This window comes from Passer domesticus, chromosome W, assembly GCF_036417665.1.
Source record: "Passer domesticus isolate bPasDom1 chromosome W, bPasDom1.hap1, whole genome shotgun sequence".
Classification (NCBI taxonomy): domain Eukaryota; kingdom Metazoa; phylum Chordata; class Aves; order Passeriformes; family Passeridae; genus Passer; species Passer domesticus.
Window position 1 is genome coordinate 16,582,388 of NC_087511.1, and position 18,366 is coordinate 16,600,753.

General features: G+C 41.7%; 1 protein-coding gene and 1 non-coding gene across 18 annotated transcripts in view; both read right to left on the bottom strand.

Moving 5' to 3' along the window:
• The window catches only part of LOC135289113 (ubiquitin-associated protein 2-like), a 196,901-nt gene that overhangs the window by 71,499 nt on the left and 107,036 nt on the right, over positions 1-18,366 (bottom strand). For 12 of the 17 annotated variants that reach the window (XM_064402459.1, XM_064402471.1, XM_064402472.1 and 9 more), the window contains 5 exons: positions 17,994-18,265; positions 16,728-16,906; positions 14,780-14,987; positions 13,554-13,593; positions 9,698-9,881 (listed from right to left, as the gene is read on the bottom strand). In XM_064402459.1, the coding sequence (XP_064258529.1) occupies positions 9,698-9,881; positions 13,554-13,593; positions 14,780-14,987; positions 16,728-16,906; positions 17,994-18,265 (883 nt within the window). The remainder of the gene's footprint in view (positions 1-9,697; positions 9,882-13,553; positions 13,594-14,779; positions 14,988-16,727; positions 16,907-17,993; positions 18,266-18,366) is intronic. The other 5 variants (XM_064402466.1, XM_064402465.1, XM_064402473.1 and 2 more) reach the window with 3 other exon arrangements.
• LOC135289200 (small nucleolar RNA SNORD121A) lies at positions 17,215-17,298 on the bottom strand. Its single transcript, XR_010351980.1, has one exon. It is a non-coding gene; the product is annotated as a small nucleolar RNA SNORD121A (small nucleolar RNA).

Here is an 18,366-nt window from a genome sequence, read left to right on the forward strand (position 1 = left end):
TGCCCCATAACTCTACCAAAGGCCTCAAGAAACTATCAAAAGATAGGGCTCAAAACCCCCCCAACAAATGAAGATCATCTGTGAAAGCCCAAAAGTTAGCCATACTACTATAGAATCTGTCAATTCAATCAAGGCCAATTAATACCACTACACCCTACCAAAACCAATTTCCTCTTTGAAAAGATGAAACAGAATTATTAGTTCAGTTTTATACATACACTGTAAAATATGAAAATAAAGAATCCCCTGATTAAAAACATTTGCAATAGCTTTGCTTTAGAAAGCAACTCTGCTTTAGCACCAGCTTTTTTTCCTAACTGACCAGGCCTGTGAACTATTGGCACTAACAGCAGCACTGACATACATCTGTAATCCAAACACCTCCCTGAAAAGTGACTGAAATGTTTTTTTAAACATTTACAATGACAGAAGGTATACCTTACATTCAAGGTCAAGAACATAACTTACAGCACAATAAACAAATTGAACACTGACAAAACAACGATATAAAAACTATGTATGGTTTGGTGCTCAAAAAAACCCTCCTCATTTGAAATCAGAAGCAAGAGAGATGCTAACCATAGCAAATATTTTAGTGTTCTCTATGGAAATAGTCACAAGAAAATACAGTAGTTTTAATAGCAAAGTTGCAGGCTAAATTATATGCCCTAATTAAAGGGCAAACACTTCTGGCAGCTCTTTTGAGTTGCAGGACCAGAGTAAATGTTGGCAGTTCCATAGATTAATTTTACTTTGACTCTTTAAAACTGTTCTCTGCCTGCAGAAATTACAATGACACCACTTCAAGCAGCAAGGAAAAAAACAGTTCAGTCTGTTAGAAATATGGTTAGTAATTCGTGGAAATAAAAGATGTATAAAATATATATGTGTAAAACAAACTGCTGGTACACAGGGAAAGAAAAGCGGGGGGGGGGGGGGAAGAGAAATTTTTCCCCAGGATGGCGAAACCGCGGCAGATGGGCAGAGAGGCACCACGACATTTACATGGGAAGGAAACCTCGGCTGCACAGGAGATGGGCATTCACAAAAGCATGTGCCCAGTGACGCCCAAGAGATGATGGCCCGGACAAGATACCTATCTGAGATGACCAGACCTTCCATCTGAATGCCAGATTCCAGGAATCAGGGAAGTGTATTATTCAATTCCCTGACGAAGGCTTTGTGCAGCCCAAACCGAAGAAAGAAACCAACCTGAATATGAAGAACTTAGAAAGAAACAAAGGGACTCTGCCGCGGGCAAAATAAATCATATAAGAACTGCTGCCTCGGAGCAGCCGGGGTGGACAAGGAAGATTTGGTGCAAGTGAGGCCAAACCCACGTCCACCCACCTCACCTCCCGGGGGTGGTACACTGTCCGATTGATTGGTGGCTGTCGGGATTGTATTACGGCCGTGAAATAAATTTAATTTCAATTTTTTAAATTAAAATTGGCTATTTTTCATTTATAACAAGTCCTACATACATTTTTAAACCACTCCCTTGCCCACTCTCCCCAGCTCTTCTAAAAGCCTTAATTCACTATCTGACCTATGGTAGATGTTATGAATAGAAAGTAGTATTTTTTTTTAGTTTCAGAGTTAAAAAAACCAAGCCAGACCGAGTCAGACTCCTTTAGTTTAGCTGCCGAAGAAAAGCCCTTAATCACCAGTTAATGGCGGGTGATTAACTGATTGTTTCCCTGATGTTAGCCGTATGCCAAGGAGATACCAAGGAAAACCCTCCAGGGTAAAGAGAATAGGCAGTGACACCAGAGACAACATGCAAATGAGAAATGCAGTGCAACCTGGGTTTTTACAGTTTTACAGTTTTTATAAGAAAAACCCCTAAAATCACGAGCCAACAAGTGACTTAAAGTGACGTCTAAGGATGGGAGCATTGTCCCGTACCTGCTTGAATCTTTTTATTTCTCACCCTAACCTGAAAAGAAACTGATTAAAGAGACCCCCCGGGTTTCTAAACCAACAAACCAAGGACTCAACGACTCTCCCGTGAGGACAGAGTCCCCAGTTCTGTCTGCAGACTAGCGGACAAAACTGCATCATCCTCCTCCTTCGTGCCACGCCTGGGAGCAGCGACGGCGAGAGCGCAACCCGTCGATTTCTCCCCACCTGAGCTGATTCTTCTTAATAAAGGCATTAAAAAGGAGAAAGATCTCCTGCCCATTTATTTCAGCTTGGGGGACTCGTCTGGGATAGCCACGCCTGAAGAGGACACCAGGACTGGGACGGCCGCCCACCCTGGACCTGCAGGACAGCTGGCTATCGGGACCAGAGAAGATCGGCTTGGGACAGTGACACGGAGCAGCGTCGGATAGGTGAGAATATCCGGCGGCGGGAGAGGGAGGCGAGCGAGTGTGTGTGAGTGAGACGAGAGCCGGCAGCTCGGCTTCCTCGAAGCGAGTGTGGACCCCTCAGTACCGCGGTTCCGCACCCTCGCGAGGGGGCCGGCCGGGAACAGGGGGAAGCGAGTGGAACTGGTGATTGAGGCGCCTCCAAAGGGGTAAAGAGGACCCCCCTCCGGGCGTGCGGAGGAAATAGCTGTGTGAGTGGCACGCACCCCAAAGGCCCTGATACAGGTCCTAACGAAAGAAGTTAGGATATCAGGCAGTTTGGCCCAGACAAAGGAAGTCGGGCACCTCAGAAGCCAGGGTTTCGAGGTTTGACTGTTTGAGCCTTGGCAAGGGAAGGCCAAGGTCTCTCTAAGTCCTGACGAAGGAGGTCAGGCGAACCTCAGAGGTCAAGACCTCGAGGATGTTTTTTTGTATTTTGGTTGTTTGTTGAGTCTTGGCAAGAAAGCCAAGGTCTTAACAAAGTCCTGACGAAAAGGGTCAGTGAAATTGGAGTTTTGGCAGGAGGTCGAGACTTCTTAAATAAGATATATTTCCTTTAGAGAAAAAGACATCTTGTGATTTGGCAGAAAATAATGGGAGGGTGCGGTAGTAAGAAAAGTGGCCAAAGATTAAAGAATATACCTCCCCACAGTCCCCTAGATGAACTATTAGAGAAATGGGACTTTATAGAAGGCACAGAAGGATTAGATAAAGTTACGATGATTCATTACTGTTCAGAAGTGTGGCCAGAATTAGAAGTGCAAGGAGGATGGCCATGGTGTGGGACGAAAGACAAGTGGATGTGTATACGGAGAAAACTGGAAAAGATAGAGGATTGGCAAGAAAAAGATATTAATGAGTTATTGAAGGAAGCATTGAAAGTGTATTTAAGGAGGGAAGAAGAAAAAGCAATAGCCAAAGCCAAGATCATGCTTGCTATAGCCAGAGAAAGTGTGGGAGCAAACAACCCTTTCCTACAGTACAAGGCCACAAAAGAGTGGGGGAGTACACCACCAGGAGCAGGCAAGAATACGGCAGTACTGTCAGGGACAGGAGGCATGGAGAGGCCTCGAGTCCCTTTGAGTGAAAGCTGCTGTTATTACTGTGGAGCAACTGGACCCCCCCCCCAAGACTGTTTAGCCTAAAGTTGTGAAACCTTTGCTAGCTTATCAAGATAGCAAAGGAAGCAGCTTTAAGACCAGAAGATCTGGTAAAAGGTTTTTTTAAGCAGAAACCACACCCGAGTAGGGATAAAGAAAAAAAGAACTCATATTTTGTGAAATTTAAAGTTACATCAAGGGATATGGGGGAGTGGTTAATATCTGACGGACGGGTGTTGCTAAACAAAGCACTTGCTGGGATGGTGCTAACAGAACTACAGAAACTAACCCACTGGGGAGTCCAAGGACTATGCGATTATTTCCTAAGAAATAACCTGTGCATAAGCAGATATGACCTAGCAAAAACAATTATAAAAGAGTGTTTAACTTGCCAAAAAGTGAACCAGAATGGAATGGTGAATACCATAGACTCAGACCGAGGTCCACATTTTGTGGCCCAAACATTGCAAATTATAATTGAAGCTTCAGGAATAAAATGGAGATTGCATACTCTGTGGCACCCCCAGAGTTCTGGGAAGGTGGAACAAATGAACAAAATTCTCAAAAATGAATTGGCTAAAGTGTTTACCCCTAGCGCTCTTGCGCATCAAAACAAAACCCCGGTCTGATATAGGGATTTCACCTTATGAAATGATGTTCGGATTGCCATTCTTGTTAACACCCTATAGCACAGGAGACTACCTGGAAGGAGAAGAAGCTACAAGGAAATATTTAGAAGTAATTGGAAGAACTCTAGAAGGACTTAGAAAAAGAGGATACCTCCCCCAAACCTCCCCTCTTGATACAAAAGCACATGACATCAACCCAGGAGATTGGGTTTTAATAAAATCCTGGAATTATAGACCATTAATGCCTAAATTTGAAGGCCCCTTTCAGGTACTCCTCATTGCTAATTCGGCTGTGCGAACCAGAGAAAAAGGTTGGACTCACATTACGAGAATTAAAGGACCAGTCCCACCCCCGAGCATTGGACAAGATTCTTCAGTGTCTGGTATTGGACCAGATTCCACACCACTCTCACCCCCGGGTATTGGACAAGATTCTTCAGTGTCTCCCTCTGGTATTGGACCAGATTCTACACCACCCTCACACTCTAACTCAGGACAAGATTCAACTGCATCAGGAGTTAATTCAGCTGAGTATACTATTATAAAAGGACCAAATGACTTAAAATTGACATTCAAAAAGCCTGATGAACTGCGTAAGAAAAAAGTTTAGAATCATAACGTGTCTTGAAGTGTTTTAAGAAATTTGTAAAAGTTAAAAATTGTTAATAAGTAATTCAGGTTAAGTCGGCCCAACTTGGTACCAAAGACCCCAGGTTAATCTTCTCCAGAGTGCTCCCCTAGGAGGGACCAAATTAGCAGGGACAGATCAAGAGAGGTTTAACCAGAGGAGCAAGAGACTCTAAAGAACTTGGAGACTTCTTCTCAGTAAAATCCTCAAGAGGCAAGGCCGGCTGGGCAGGCTGTGCAAGATGACCCATACCGGACTCTTGGGAAGGGTAGTAGTGCTGGCTCTGATTGCTGGTGGTGCTCTGGAGAGCCCAGGAGAGCTGTGCAATGAGTACTACCAACCTTTCTATGAGAAAGAATTAAGCTCCTTGCTGAGAGTCCACAACAATTGTGTTAACCTCTCCCAATTGATCTTTTATCAAGAGAATAAGAAAATATATTGGATAACCTGGAACACCGCCACCTTTAGGCAGCCACTCCTGGGAGAGCACCCTGTAGGAGAAACCTGGTAGTGCTTTGAACGTAATGCTACTGAAGCAAACCTGGTAAATCTGGTAAAAGGAAAAAGTATTTCTAAATATTGGGAGGGCACGACAAAAATTAATATCTTTCAGGAAACCCCTAAACACCTGTTTTGGGTCAATGGTACCACAACATCCACTGAATTGCCAAGAGGCTGGTCTAGTAGCGGCATCATTAAAATTATAAAACAAACTATCTTTATAATACACAAAGAATCTGGATCAAGTTTAAGAGTTCCTATATATGAAGATTTGAGAAAAACAAAACTGAAGGAACAATATATGTTAAACAAAATTTTGAAACTACAATCAGAATTAGAAGTAATATCTAATCAAACCGCATTAGCTCTTAATAATATTAATGACCAACTCAACCAAACCAAAACAGTAGCTTATCAAATCAAATTAATAGTGGCAGTCATTAGAAACACTTTAAACGAAATAAAAGAACTAGCATATTTACGAAATCAAAAGACTCTTACACTTGATTCCAGTTGGTGGGATAATCTATGGATTTTCAAAAAAAGTTAGAAAACTATAACCTTCACTGTGGGTACACTTGTTAGTCTGTTCTTATTTCCATGTTTAACAAAAATAGTGACATCTGCTGTACAGAATAACCTAAGGATCTCTAAAGAAATTAACCTGAAAAAACCAAAAAAGGTAATGAAGCTTAGTAAATATGATCACCCAAGTGCTGAGGAAATGTATAATCAATACAAAAAATATAGGAAATTCTATGAGCCAAAAATTATAAGTTGATGCAAGCTTAAGCTTGATCAAAGAAAAATAGGGGGGAGCTGTTATGAATAGAAAGTAGTATTTTTTTTTAGTTTCAGAGTTAAAAAAACCAAGCCAGACCGAGTCAGACTCCTTTAGTTTCGCTGCCGAAGAAAAGCCCTTAATCACCAGTTAATGGCGGGTGATTAACTGATTGTTTCCCTGATGTTAGCCGTATGCCAAGGAGATACCAAGGAAAACCCTCCAGGGTAAAGAGAATAGGCAGTGACACCAGAGACAACATGCAAATGAGAAATGCAGTGCAACCTGGGTTTTTACAGTTTTACAGTTTTTATAAGAAAAACCCCTAAAATCACGAGCCAACAAGTGACTTAAAGTGACGTCTAAGGATGGGAGCATTGTCTCGTACCTGCTTGAATCTTTTTATTTCTCACCCTAACCTGAAAAGAAACTGATTAAAGAGACCCCCCGGGTTTCTAAACCAACAAACCAAGGACTCAACGACTCTCCCGTGAGGACAGAGTCCCCAGTTCTGTCTGCAGACTAGCGGACAAAACTGCATCATCCTCCTCCTTCGTGCCACGCCTGGGAGCAGCGACGGCGAGAGCGCAACCCGTCGATTTCTCCCCACCTGAGCTGATTCTTCTTAATAAAGGCATTAAAAAGGAGAAAGATCTCCTGCCCATTTATTTCAGTAGAGACAGACAAGAGCCACCAGCACAACCAAGCCAGACATGCTTGGAATTCAAGAACCATCTTTCATGGTGCTTTGTATCTGACTAACAGCATCAATCCTCCAACTAAAATTTCTACCAATGTACACAGCTTTTCAACAAACAAATGTGGGGATATATTTTCAACGTGAATGAATTAATTATTGTTGTTTGACACATTTACCATTTTATTCAACTGAAAACACTAGTGTATTAAGAGACTATGTCCTAGCTGTCTAACAGAAAAAAGTCTGTGATAGCCCATAAAATTAGTTTCTTATATTAACAAATACAGTACAAAGGTGAGTATTAAAACATAACCAGCACAGCCTCAGGATATCACCTGTCCATGGACAAAGCTCAAGTAACAGGCACTAAAATATCAGATAGACAGTGTAAATGAGCTAAGCTGTGCTAAATGCACTTCCAGGAACACTAATCTGACATTTCAAAGTGTCTTAAGGAAATGTTTTAGAAAAAGGCACACACTTACTCTCTGGAACCATTCCCATTTTCTAATTTTAAGAAATACAAATATAGATGAAAACACAATATTTCAAAATTAGCCAGGAACTAAATTGTTAGGGAATAATTTCAAACATATGACACTAAATGAACAGCAAGCACTGCAGAAAAAGTAGGAAAAACAAACTAGGGGAATCAATTTAGCTGATATGACTGAAGCAAGAGCTTCTTGAAACACTAAGTTGTTTATATACCACTGTCCTGGGTAACCAAAAATGTTATTGTATTCCATATCTATCTGTGCCCAACATTGTTACTGCCTCTTTAAGACCCTGCAGCAGGAAAACAACCGTGCAAGGGCTGGGAGGTGCCAAGGTTTTTGAGATTGAGGCACTGAGGCAGAACTCTATCTTGCCTCATGGCTCTGGCTTTTTCCCCTTTGTTCTTGCAGGTAGATAGAGCCAAGGCACCAGTGGGCAGAGGCTCTCTTTTGGGTTTCTTTTTGTTTTTTCCTTGAGGGTTGCCTCAGGTAGTTGTTTTTTTTTTTTTTTCTGAGAGGCAAATTGAGTGCCAGCCTACAGCTGCAGCATTGCAATGAGAAGAACAGAACAGCCCCGCTCCATACAATCGCTCCAGCCCACCAGCAGTGCCCAGTGGAAATGGGAAGGTGCAGAGTCCAAGTTGCCCCAGCTGGCTGCCTTGCCATCTTCTGCCAAGACGAAGGCAAAGTCCCTCCACAAGTTCTAGCCCTTGACCAAGTTCCAGCTGCCAGTGTGCCAGCTGTTATGAATAGAAAACTGTATTTTTTTTTTAGTTTCAGAGTTTAAAAAAAAGCAAGTCAAACCGGTCAGACTTCTTTGGGTGTGCTGCCAAAGAAAAAGTCCTTAATCACCCGTTAATGGCCGGTGATTAACTATTGTTCCTCTGATGCTGGCCGTTTGCCAAAAAGATACCAAGGGAAACCCTCCAGGGTAAAGAGAATGGGCAGTGACACCAGAGACAACATGCAAATAAGAAATGCAGTGCACCCTGGGTTTTTACAGTTTTACAGTTTTTACAAGAAAAACCCCTAAAAATCACGAGCCAACAAGTGACTTAAGTGACGTCTAAGGATGGGAGCATAGTCCCGTACCTGCTTGGACCTTTTTGTTTCTCACCCTAACCTGAAAAGAAACTGATTAAAGAGACACCCCGGAGTGTTAAACAAACAAGAAGGATTCCACGACTCTCCCGTGAGGACAGAGTCCCCAGCTCTGTCTGCAGACCAGTGGACAAAGCTGCATCATCCTCCTTCTTCGTGCCACGCCTGGGAGCAACGGCGGTGTGGGCGCAACCCGTCGATTTCTCCCCACCTGAGCTGATTCTTCTTAATAAAGGCATTAAAAAGGAGAAAGATCTCCTGCCCATTTATTTCACCAGCCACCTTCACCAGTGGAGCTGCTGCCGCCTCTAGAGAGAAAAGAGGGGGGGAGAGCTGCTGCCATCTTTGTCTTTCCACACATGGTTTTCTGTGGAGGGTGCCATCTTGGGGGAGGGGTTACTCTGCCATTTTTTAATTTCTCCTTGTTCCCAGGCAGTCTGCGAGATTCCAGCAATTTTGTAACTAGTGACTATTACTGTTATGTTTGCCTGTTTCTGGGTTTTTTTTAGTAAACTGTTATTTTTTCACTTATATCTACTCATATTTGTGAGAAATGACCTGTCACTTTTAAAATTTTAAAGGTTTATTAAATCTTAACAAAATACAACAAAGGACTGAATAAGGAAAAAGGACAGTGCACTGGGAGTGTGTGACTGTCTGCCAGGAGCTTGTCTACAAAATGGCTGCTCCGCCTTTTATACATGTGGGGTTGCATCAGGCAACCTTGGCCTCTCCTAAAGTCTGTCAGTCAACTCTTCTTCGCTGTCCATTGGAGGAGACTACTTTCTTGCAACTTGACTGGAGGTGAGGTGTTGTCATGCCGCACCCCCTAGCAACAAGCTTTCCCCATTCCCAACTGCCCCATGCAAGGGGCACATGTGCATGCCCTCCCTCCACATGTCTCGGACAACCCTGACAACCCAGGCTGTCTGGTGGCAACAATACAGAGGGGAGGAAAGGGGACTATGGAGAGAACAGAGGACGTCTAAACAACAAACTACAATAACATAACTATACATCAATAAAACTTCTCTTAACACACACACAATGTTCATCCCTTAATTGTGAGAGCAAATCATCCCATTACTCATCTGTAACAATATTCAGATCTCCTTACTGGTGGAAAGGGATTGGTTAAAACTAAAGGGGAGGTAACTTGTTTCAAAGTGTCCACCTCATAACTTAAGCCAAGACAACCATGGGCAGCAGCTGCTCTATCATTAAGAGGCAGCCCAGAGCTCATACTTTGTAACCAGAAACATCCTAGACTCTTCTGAATCTCTCTCCTAATTCTAATTAATGTCAGAAAAAGAGACCCTGGTGCCTGACAGCCCCATACACAATCACCCTTATGTCTGTCCTTTCCTGACAATTGAACCCCTTTCAGTTTATCACAACTCCTACTGTACCTGCTTAACTGTGAGAGTGAGCTGCTGGCCAGATCATTGGACTGAGGCAAGCTGGGCAAAGCTCCCGCATGCTGCGATGCTGAAGGCAGAAGTGAAGCAGTAGTGGACACCATGCTGGGCAGAGAACCAGCAGAAGGTAGCGAGGGAGAAGGCTCTGTCTTAAGCACAGGAACTGATGAAGTAGCTGCAACAAATTAAAAAGAGACATTCAAAGACAAATTCCAGCATACTTGACATCCTAGCCTGGATTCACGAACACAACAGTGTTCTCCCCTTGGTTTACAAAAACCTGACCAGTAAGAACCAATAACAGTATCAAGAATCAGGCTATTAATGAAAATTCAAACAGCAACAAAACTAGAATTTTTTCCCTTTAGGCTCTTCACCTACAGTAATTTATAATTTTCAATGCTACGTGTGTAGCAAACTAGTCTTCTGCACTTAAACTCCCACTATCTGGATTACTACCTTTTGCTCACAAGTCAGTCCTCACTTTAAAATTCCTTGCATTTGGTTCCACAAACAGAAGTAATTTGTGCTATACAAAACTGCTTTTACCTACAGCTCTGCTTCTTCATTGCAACCTATACAGCACCATTGATGTTTAATACATGGATCACTGGAGTACAAGGGCACATACAACTTATCAGTTCAAAGAACTGAGTCAAATGTTTAATGCAGTAGAATAAAAGAAGCTATGATAAAAGGCCACAACTGGGTACAGCATTAAGCACCTTTGATGGCTAAAGAGTTGTCAAATATTGTCTAACTTTATGTGACCTAGATAACAAAAAGCTTCAAGCATGAATAGTGCTTTCAGGTATACAAAGTAGAACTTGTTTACCACAGATGTACCTTTCCAAATGATCACTATACTAAGACACTGAACAACTCTACTGCCCAACAGTATACCCAGCTGTTTCTACACTTATCTCTTGTTCTCTGAAGAAAATACACAGAATTAGAGGCACTCATTCACCAATAAAAGCAAGAGAAAGTTGAGCCCTGCCTTCTGCTGGACCATGCTTCCATACCATATGAGAGACCACTAGCCAGTGGATCATCACTAACTTGCAATGCATGTAAAGACAATCTTAGAATGGTCACAAAAGAAAATTCACATATACACTCAGAAGGTACACATCACAGTTTGTTCAAGTTACTGGTTTGCTTTCCTTGCTAAATGACTCAAGTCAGGTTACTGGATTGCTATACATACAGAAATCAAGAAGTCTTGGCCTTGACAATAAGCATGAGGGTAACTGACAACAGAGAAGGAAATTCTATAGAAGATCAGGTTCAAGACCATTTAAGGAAACTGAAATCCATGGGCTATAAAGAGATACATCTGTGGGTCTGGAGGGAACTGGCAGAGGAAGTGGCTAAGCCACTATCCATCATATTTGAGAAGTCGTGGCAGTCCAGTGAAGTTCCCACTGACTGGAAAAGGGGAATGTGGTGGATGAGAGAAGAGCGACTGACATAATCTACCTGGACTTGTGCAAAGCATTTGACACTGTCCCGCACAACATCCTTGTCTCTAAACTGGAGAGACATGGATTTGGTGGGTGCACCACGCAGTGCATAAGGAGTTGGCTGGACAGTCGCACTCAAAGAGTTGCAGTCAAGGGCTCAATGTCCAAGTGGAGACTAGTGATGAGTGGTGTTCCTGAGAGATTGGTGTTGGGACGAGTGCTGTTTAACATCTTTGTCAGTGACATGGACGGGAGGATTGAGTGCACCCTCAGCAAGTTTCCTGAAGAGACCAAGCTGTGTGGTGTGGTTGACATGCTGGAAGGAAGGGATGCCATCCAGAGTGACCTTGACAGGTGGGCCTGTGCAAACTTCATGTAGTTCAACAAGTCTAAGTGCAAGGTCCTGCGCTTGGGTCAGGGAAATCCCAAGCACAAATACAAGGTGGGTGGACAATGGATTGAGAACAACCCTGGGGAGAAGGACTTGGGGGTCTTGGTGAATGAAAAAAATAATATAAACCAGCAGTGTGCACTTGCAGCCCAGAAATCCAAGAGTATCCTGGGCTGCATCAAAAGCAGTGTGACTAGTAGGTCGAGGGAGGGGATTCTGCCCCTCTACTCTGCGCTCATGAGACCCCCACTTGGAGTACTGTGTCCAGCTCTGGAGGCCCCAACATCCGAAGAAGGCGGACCTGATGGAGTGAGTCCAGAGTAGGGACAAGATGATGATCAGAGTGCTGGAGCACCTCTCTTGTGAAGACAGGCTGAGACAGTTCGGATTGTTCACCCTGAAGAAAAGGCTTCAGGGAGACCTTGTAGCAGCCTTCCAGTACCTAAAGGGATTCCAAGAGAGCTGGAAAGGAACTTTTCACAAGGGCATGGAGTGACGGGACAGAGGGGAATGGCTTTAAACTGAAAGAGGGTAGGTTTAGATTAGATATTAGGAAGATTCTTCACTGTGAGGGTGGTGAAGCACTGGCACAAGTTGCTCAGAGAAGCTGTGGCTGCCTTATCTCTGGAAGTGTTCTGGGCCAAGTTGGATGGGGCTTGGAGCAACCTGGTCTAGTGGAAGGTGTCCCTGCCCATGTCAGGGTGTTGGAACTAAAACTGAAATCCCTTCCAACCCAAACCCTCCTATGAACTAAGAATATTATCAGCACATGCAGAAGGGAAAATGTCAAATGTTAAAAAGACAAAATACATAATAGTTTGGATTAATGAAATAGATACATGGAAGAAGACTTATTCCAGTTTATGTGCTTGAAATACAGAAAAGACCAAAAGTGTTCTCAAAGGGGAACTGGCTCAGAAAAAGGGACTAATAAAGCTGTTAGAGAACAATTACAAAAAAGTTAGGAATTTTCAGATCTTTGTTTTACATAGCAAAAAAAAAACCAAGTCCTCTAGTGAATTTCATACATTATTCATTAATTCTGTACACAAGAATAAGAAACTTTTCCACTTGAAAAGTTGTTTTTGTATATAACAATATTTCAAGTGGTAACTCTTTGGGTATATATACTGCTCATTTAAATTTAACTTAGCACTAATAAAACATTGTTTATAGGTTTGAATACCCAACTTCTTTCTACTCAGAAGTATAAAAAAAGACAGTCTGCCCTATTAGTGACCTACCTGAAGAGATGCTTAAGAGGAAGACAGACTTAAAGTGTTGGAATTTCAAAAGATGTTAATTCACACTGCTGCCCTTGAAAATTTCCACAGAGCAGCACAGGTCAGAAGATTAATTGCTAGAATTTAATTTAATTATTTTAACTCCAGGAACAGAGATGTAGGGATGCTACAAGTAAAATACCACATTAGAACCTGGCCAAGATGAAGATAACAGTAATGCCTGTATCAGAGCCAGTATTATGTTATTCTTACTCCACTGCAAGGGAGCATGGTACCTGGCAGAGGGAGCATGTTAGTCACCCTTATTCCCCATGGGCTTCTAATAGGGCACAAGTAGCACTATATCCAATGAGAGGTGCATTCCAAGAATGTCACTTTGTGTCATTACAGCTAAATGCTATTCACAGCTTCCCAACTGAGAATTGGAAGAACTACTAATAAATTTTATACTATTTTTTTTTATTTTCTCCTAATTTTGGCAGATAAATTCAAAAGAAAGCAGCAGCAAATCAGGTTTTTTAATTCTAAGTCTGCTTAGGTTTGTAGATTTAATAGAGCTGCTTTCACACTTCAGTTCTAGTCAAGCAGCAAGTAGTATATCCTATGGAAATACAAAATAAACTCAAAAGAGTCAGTAATAAAATAGTCAGTGAGAACAACCAGACATCACTGCTACAGTTGTGCACACAACAAGTAGTAAGGAAGGATCAGAAAGTCCTCTGCACAACCAAGCTTTTTAAACTTACTGTCAAGAGTTGCCTGTGTTCTAACACTGCTGTGCCCATTCTGTAAACAAAGAAGAAATGGATAAATAAATTATCAAATAGGAATATTAAATTTTCAGACCAAACCACACACAGAACATGCTTCATGCAAAATTCTATATTCATTCTAAATTGAAAGACCAAAAAGACAGAAAATTAACTTTTTTATAGCCTTTAACAAAACCACATAATAAAATTGTCTCGAGTGTGAGGTGTACTGAACATACAGAATCCCATATACTGCCCATAATACACCCATCAGCTGGACACCATCCCATCTACTGTATATAACATAAACTTCAGGTTCACACTGATATGAAAGAAAGAATTGCTATAACATATAGGAAATGGTCGTGTTTCTGATCTAATGCAACTCACAATTTTAACTATATCCAAGTTACACAGAGACGCCAATTTTTTTCCACTGAAAGATAGGACTTAAGAGGCACCAGTTGTTTTTTGGATAACGCTGGAGTACAGAAGTGAATAGCCTATGCTTGATCCTCACCAGTAAATACAAGCTAGTGCAGAAGACAAGTGTGACTGAGGCACTATATAACAAAAGCCAGGAGTAAATAAACTTACAAACTCTCACAAGTTCCTTAAATATTTGATAAAATTAATTCTCTTAAAACAAACCTATATTCCATATACAAATAGAGTAGGTGTTTTTGAATATCTCCTGAGACTCTCTCTGTCCTAGATTAGATCTCTCCTTATGCTTTTTAAAATAAAAGATGAAACTAATTCCAACTGCAGTTTAAATCCAACAAAAGAGTAATGTTGGAAGGGCCACAAACAGTTTGGGATTCATTTTCTAGGTGCCATATTAATTTAATAAATAATATACCTTTGGATAGAAATGGTCAAGTTATGGCAAAATACCATTACTGATATTTACATACAGAAATAGTTCCTTTTTTAAAAACTAAGCTTCAGGGAAGGAAACTCAACTAGAATGTTAAGTGTTACTAAGAATAAAGGCCAAACAGTAATTTAAGATGTCAAAACCCATAAAAGCAGAGGCTCTTATATCCCATATACCAGAAATGGCTACAAAATAGGAAAAGAAAAAACAACAGAATGGACTTGGGAATCAAAAATACCACTTGGCTTGGTTAAAATATTAACATATTTGGGTAATACAAGTCTAACACCGATAAGAATATTTCCCTTTTTTCAAAGTCTTATTTCAGAATTTCACTCACTGTAACTGCAACAGAGGTTGGTTCAGATGGAGCCATGGAGCTTTCGTACACTATCCTACTAAGCACAGAAGTCTGCTCATAGGAGGAAGTTGTTACTGGGCTAGTGCTCTGGGATGAGCAGGTTAGACTGGAAGAGCTGACGGCAGAGGTTGTGTAGGTGGACTCCTGTACTGTATTGGATATTGGCAGAGAGGTATTCAAAGGATCACTGGAAAAAGTAAAAATTATTTCTCAACATGGCAAACTACATCTCAAATACCTTTGTGAAAATATCAGCTCCTATATAGTTATCTAGAACTACCTTAAACATGGAGTCAAATATACATTATTTATACTAAAAAATCTAATAATGAGAAAAAAAATATAATTTTACTTTGGTCCCCAGTAATCACTGCTTCAAAACCATCCACTGCACTAAGCACCATTCATCTTCCTCTTGCCAGCCCAACCAAAACAAGAGCTTACACACAAGCACTTTTTTGGTCATGTTATTTTCACCTTCTCAAAGGATATATTAATGAACATAAACTCTTTTTAAACAAGTAGATCCATAAAGTCTAGTATATGATGGGAAACAGTCTCTTTTAAGAACAGAATTCTGTCATTAAAGTAGAAGTCAAACAGAACTATGCAAAGAGGAAAAATACTTTAAAATATGCAGGATTGTTTTACTTTCTGAACAGCTTTTTTTTTTTTAGTTTACAGAACTAGAAATTCATGTGAAAGTTTATTTTTAATAATATTTCTGATTTAACTTCGGGAAACTTCTTATTGAAGCCAATTTTCGAATGAATAAGGAAGAAAAAAAGGGTTACAAGTATGTTGGCATTTATCATCATTTATCATTGGCCATTTTAGCATTTCAGTAAGAGGTTCTGCATAATGAAAGACCGGCTTTTTTTTCTCATCCCATAGAAGCATCAGATTTCTAATCTGGTGCCAATGTACTAATACACATATATGGTGCAAAGGTCATCTCTCCTGGACCAAAAAGCAGGAAAAAAATTGTGTTGTGAGGAACAAACCCTCAAACAAATTTGAAAATCAGGAAAACTAAATATAAAATAGCAATTTTATAAAGGGTAGCTTAATTATAAGGTTATATATATTCATGTCATCTCCAGCTTCATACTGACCTATCCAGGGAGATTTTGATTGTAATTAGAAAATAAATTTCTTTTTTAAGATGTCATCCACAGAAAACACTTCACAGAATCAATTAGGTTGAAAAAGACCTCTGAGATCATTGAGTCCAACCTATAACCAAATACCACCTTATCAACCAGACTGTGGCACTAAGTGCCACATCCAGTCTTTCCTTAAACACCTGCAGGGGCGGTGACTCTACCACCATCTGGGGCAGCCCATTCCAATGTCTAATCACCCTTTCTGGGAAGAAATTCCTCCTAATGTCCAACCTGAACCTCCCCTGTCACAGCTTAAGACTGTGTCCTCTTGTCCTGTCCCTTGTTCCCTGGGAGCAGAGCCCAACCCCCACCTGGCTGCACTCTCCTGTCAGGGAGTTGTAGAGAGTGAGAAGGTCCCCCCTGAGCCTCCTTTTCTCCAGGCTAAACATCCCCAGCTCCCTCAGCTGCTCCTCATAGGACATGTACTCCAGACCCTTCACCAGTTTTGTTGCCCTTCTCTGGACTCACTCCAGCACCTCAATGTCCTTCCTGAATTGAGGGGCCCAGAACTGGACACAGGACTCGAGGTGTGACCTTACCAGTGCCAAGTACAGGGGAAGGATCATTTCCCTGGCCCTGCTGGCCACACTATTGCTGATACAGGCCAGGATGCCATTGACCTTCTTGGCCACCTGGGCACACGTTCAGCTTATATGTCATCATATTTCTCCCTCTCATTACATGGCAATTGTGCCTTGACGTTTTTGGCACAAACTTGACCCCTTAAAGAAGACATGCAAGAATGCAGGAGGGAAACTCACACATACTTGACAGATTTTGAGTACAAGCTATTGTTGGTTGCCTGGCTGGTATTCTCACTGCTTGAAGTTGACCCAAGTTCTATGAGCGTAGGCTCTGATCCAAACTCCAAAGCTCCAAACTGAACATTTAATCCTGTCACATCTGCTGATCCAGGCATCTCCACTGCTGAGGCAGGAATCTTAAAGGAAGAAAAAACCCAACATAATTCCTTTTCATGCACTATCTGTATTAAAGATATAAGTAACTGACAGTCTTATCCCTTAACTACAGGCTTCTTAAGTTACTGCCTCAGCCTTTGCTACTAACTAGATCTGTGACAACCCCCCCACTTTACATAAATTAACTACATGATTGTAACCTGAAATTAATTAATTGATTCTGTGCCCTGATCTGGAGCTGAAAGAGTAAGCCATACTATTCTACAATATCAAAGTGTCATCTGTGATCACCCCCCTCAGCCAATATTCATCTTGTGGCTACTAAGTCAATCAAAAAATCACATAGTAACAGTCATTTTCCACACAGAAAAATTAGATATATGCTTGGAAAATACATCACTGTATTTTGAACCTAAAAACTATTCAGCTTTGAATTTCCTGCTTTATAAACAAGAAACAGACCCTGGTCATTGCTCTCCTTCTTCCTAGAAACTTATATATAGAATCATTAAGGTTGGAAAAGACCCTTAAGATCAAGTCCTACCATTAATCTAAGTCCACAACTAAACAATGTCTCTAAGCACAATATCTACATGTTTTTTAAATACCTCCAAGGATGAGGACTCCACTACCTTCCTGGGCAGCCTTTTCCAATGCTTGACAACCCTTTCTGTAAAGAAATTTTTCCTAATATCCTATCTAAACCTCCCTGGGCTCAACTTGCAGCCATTTCCTCTTGTCAACTGTTACCTAGAAGAAGAGACCAACCCCCACCTGGCTCCATCCTCTTGTCAGTTGTAGAGGGAGAAGGTCCCCCCTGAGCCTCCTTTCCTCCAGGCTAAGCCCCCCCAGCTCCCTCGGCTGCTCCTCACAGGACTTGTGCTCCAGGCCCTTCACCAGCTTCATTACCCTTCTCTGGACTTGCTTCAGAACCTCAATATCCTTCCTGAATGGAGGGGCCCAGAATTAGACACAGGACTCGAGGTGTGGCCTCACCAGTGCCAAGTACAGAGGAAAAATTGCTTCCCTGATCCTGCTGGCCATACTATTGCTGACACAAGCTTTTGTATGCTTATATGTTTACTATGGACAAACTCGATTACCCACCTTGGATGATGGAGTTATCCTCCGTTTTGGTGGTTTTATCTGCTTCTGCTGCATTTGGTGGGCAGTCACTTCCTGGTTATCCATAGATATAGTGGGGAGCTGTAACATTTTGCTAACAGCGGGAGAGGTGTCTACTGGTAATGGCTCGTGGAGTTTTACCTGGGAGAAGGACTCCAGCCCAAGAGGAGGAACAGGGGCTGCCTGTGTTTGTTGTTGCTGTCGCTGGGTCAGATGGATTAGAACTGGAGATGGTTGAGGCTGTGATTTCAAGTCTGGTCAGTGTTGGGAAAAAGAAACATCAAAATTAAAGTATTGAACTCTGCTCGTCATGCTTCTACACTTTATGAAAGAATCTGGGTGACCTGACACACTG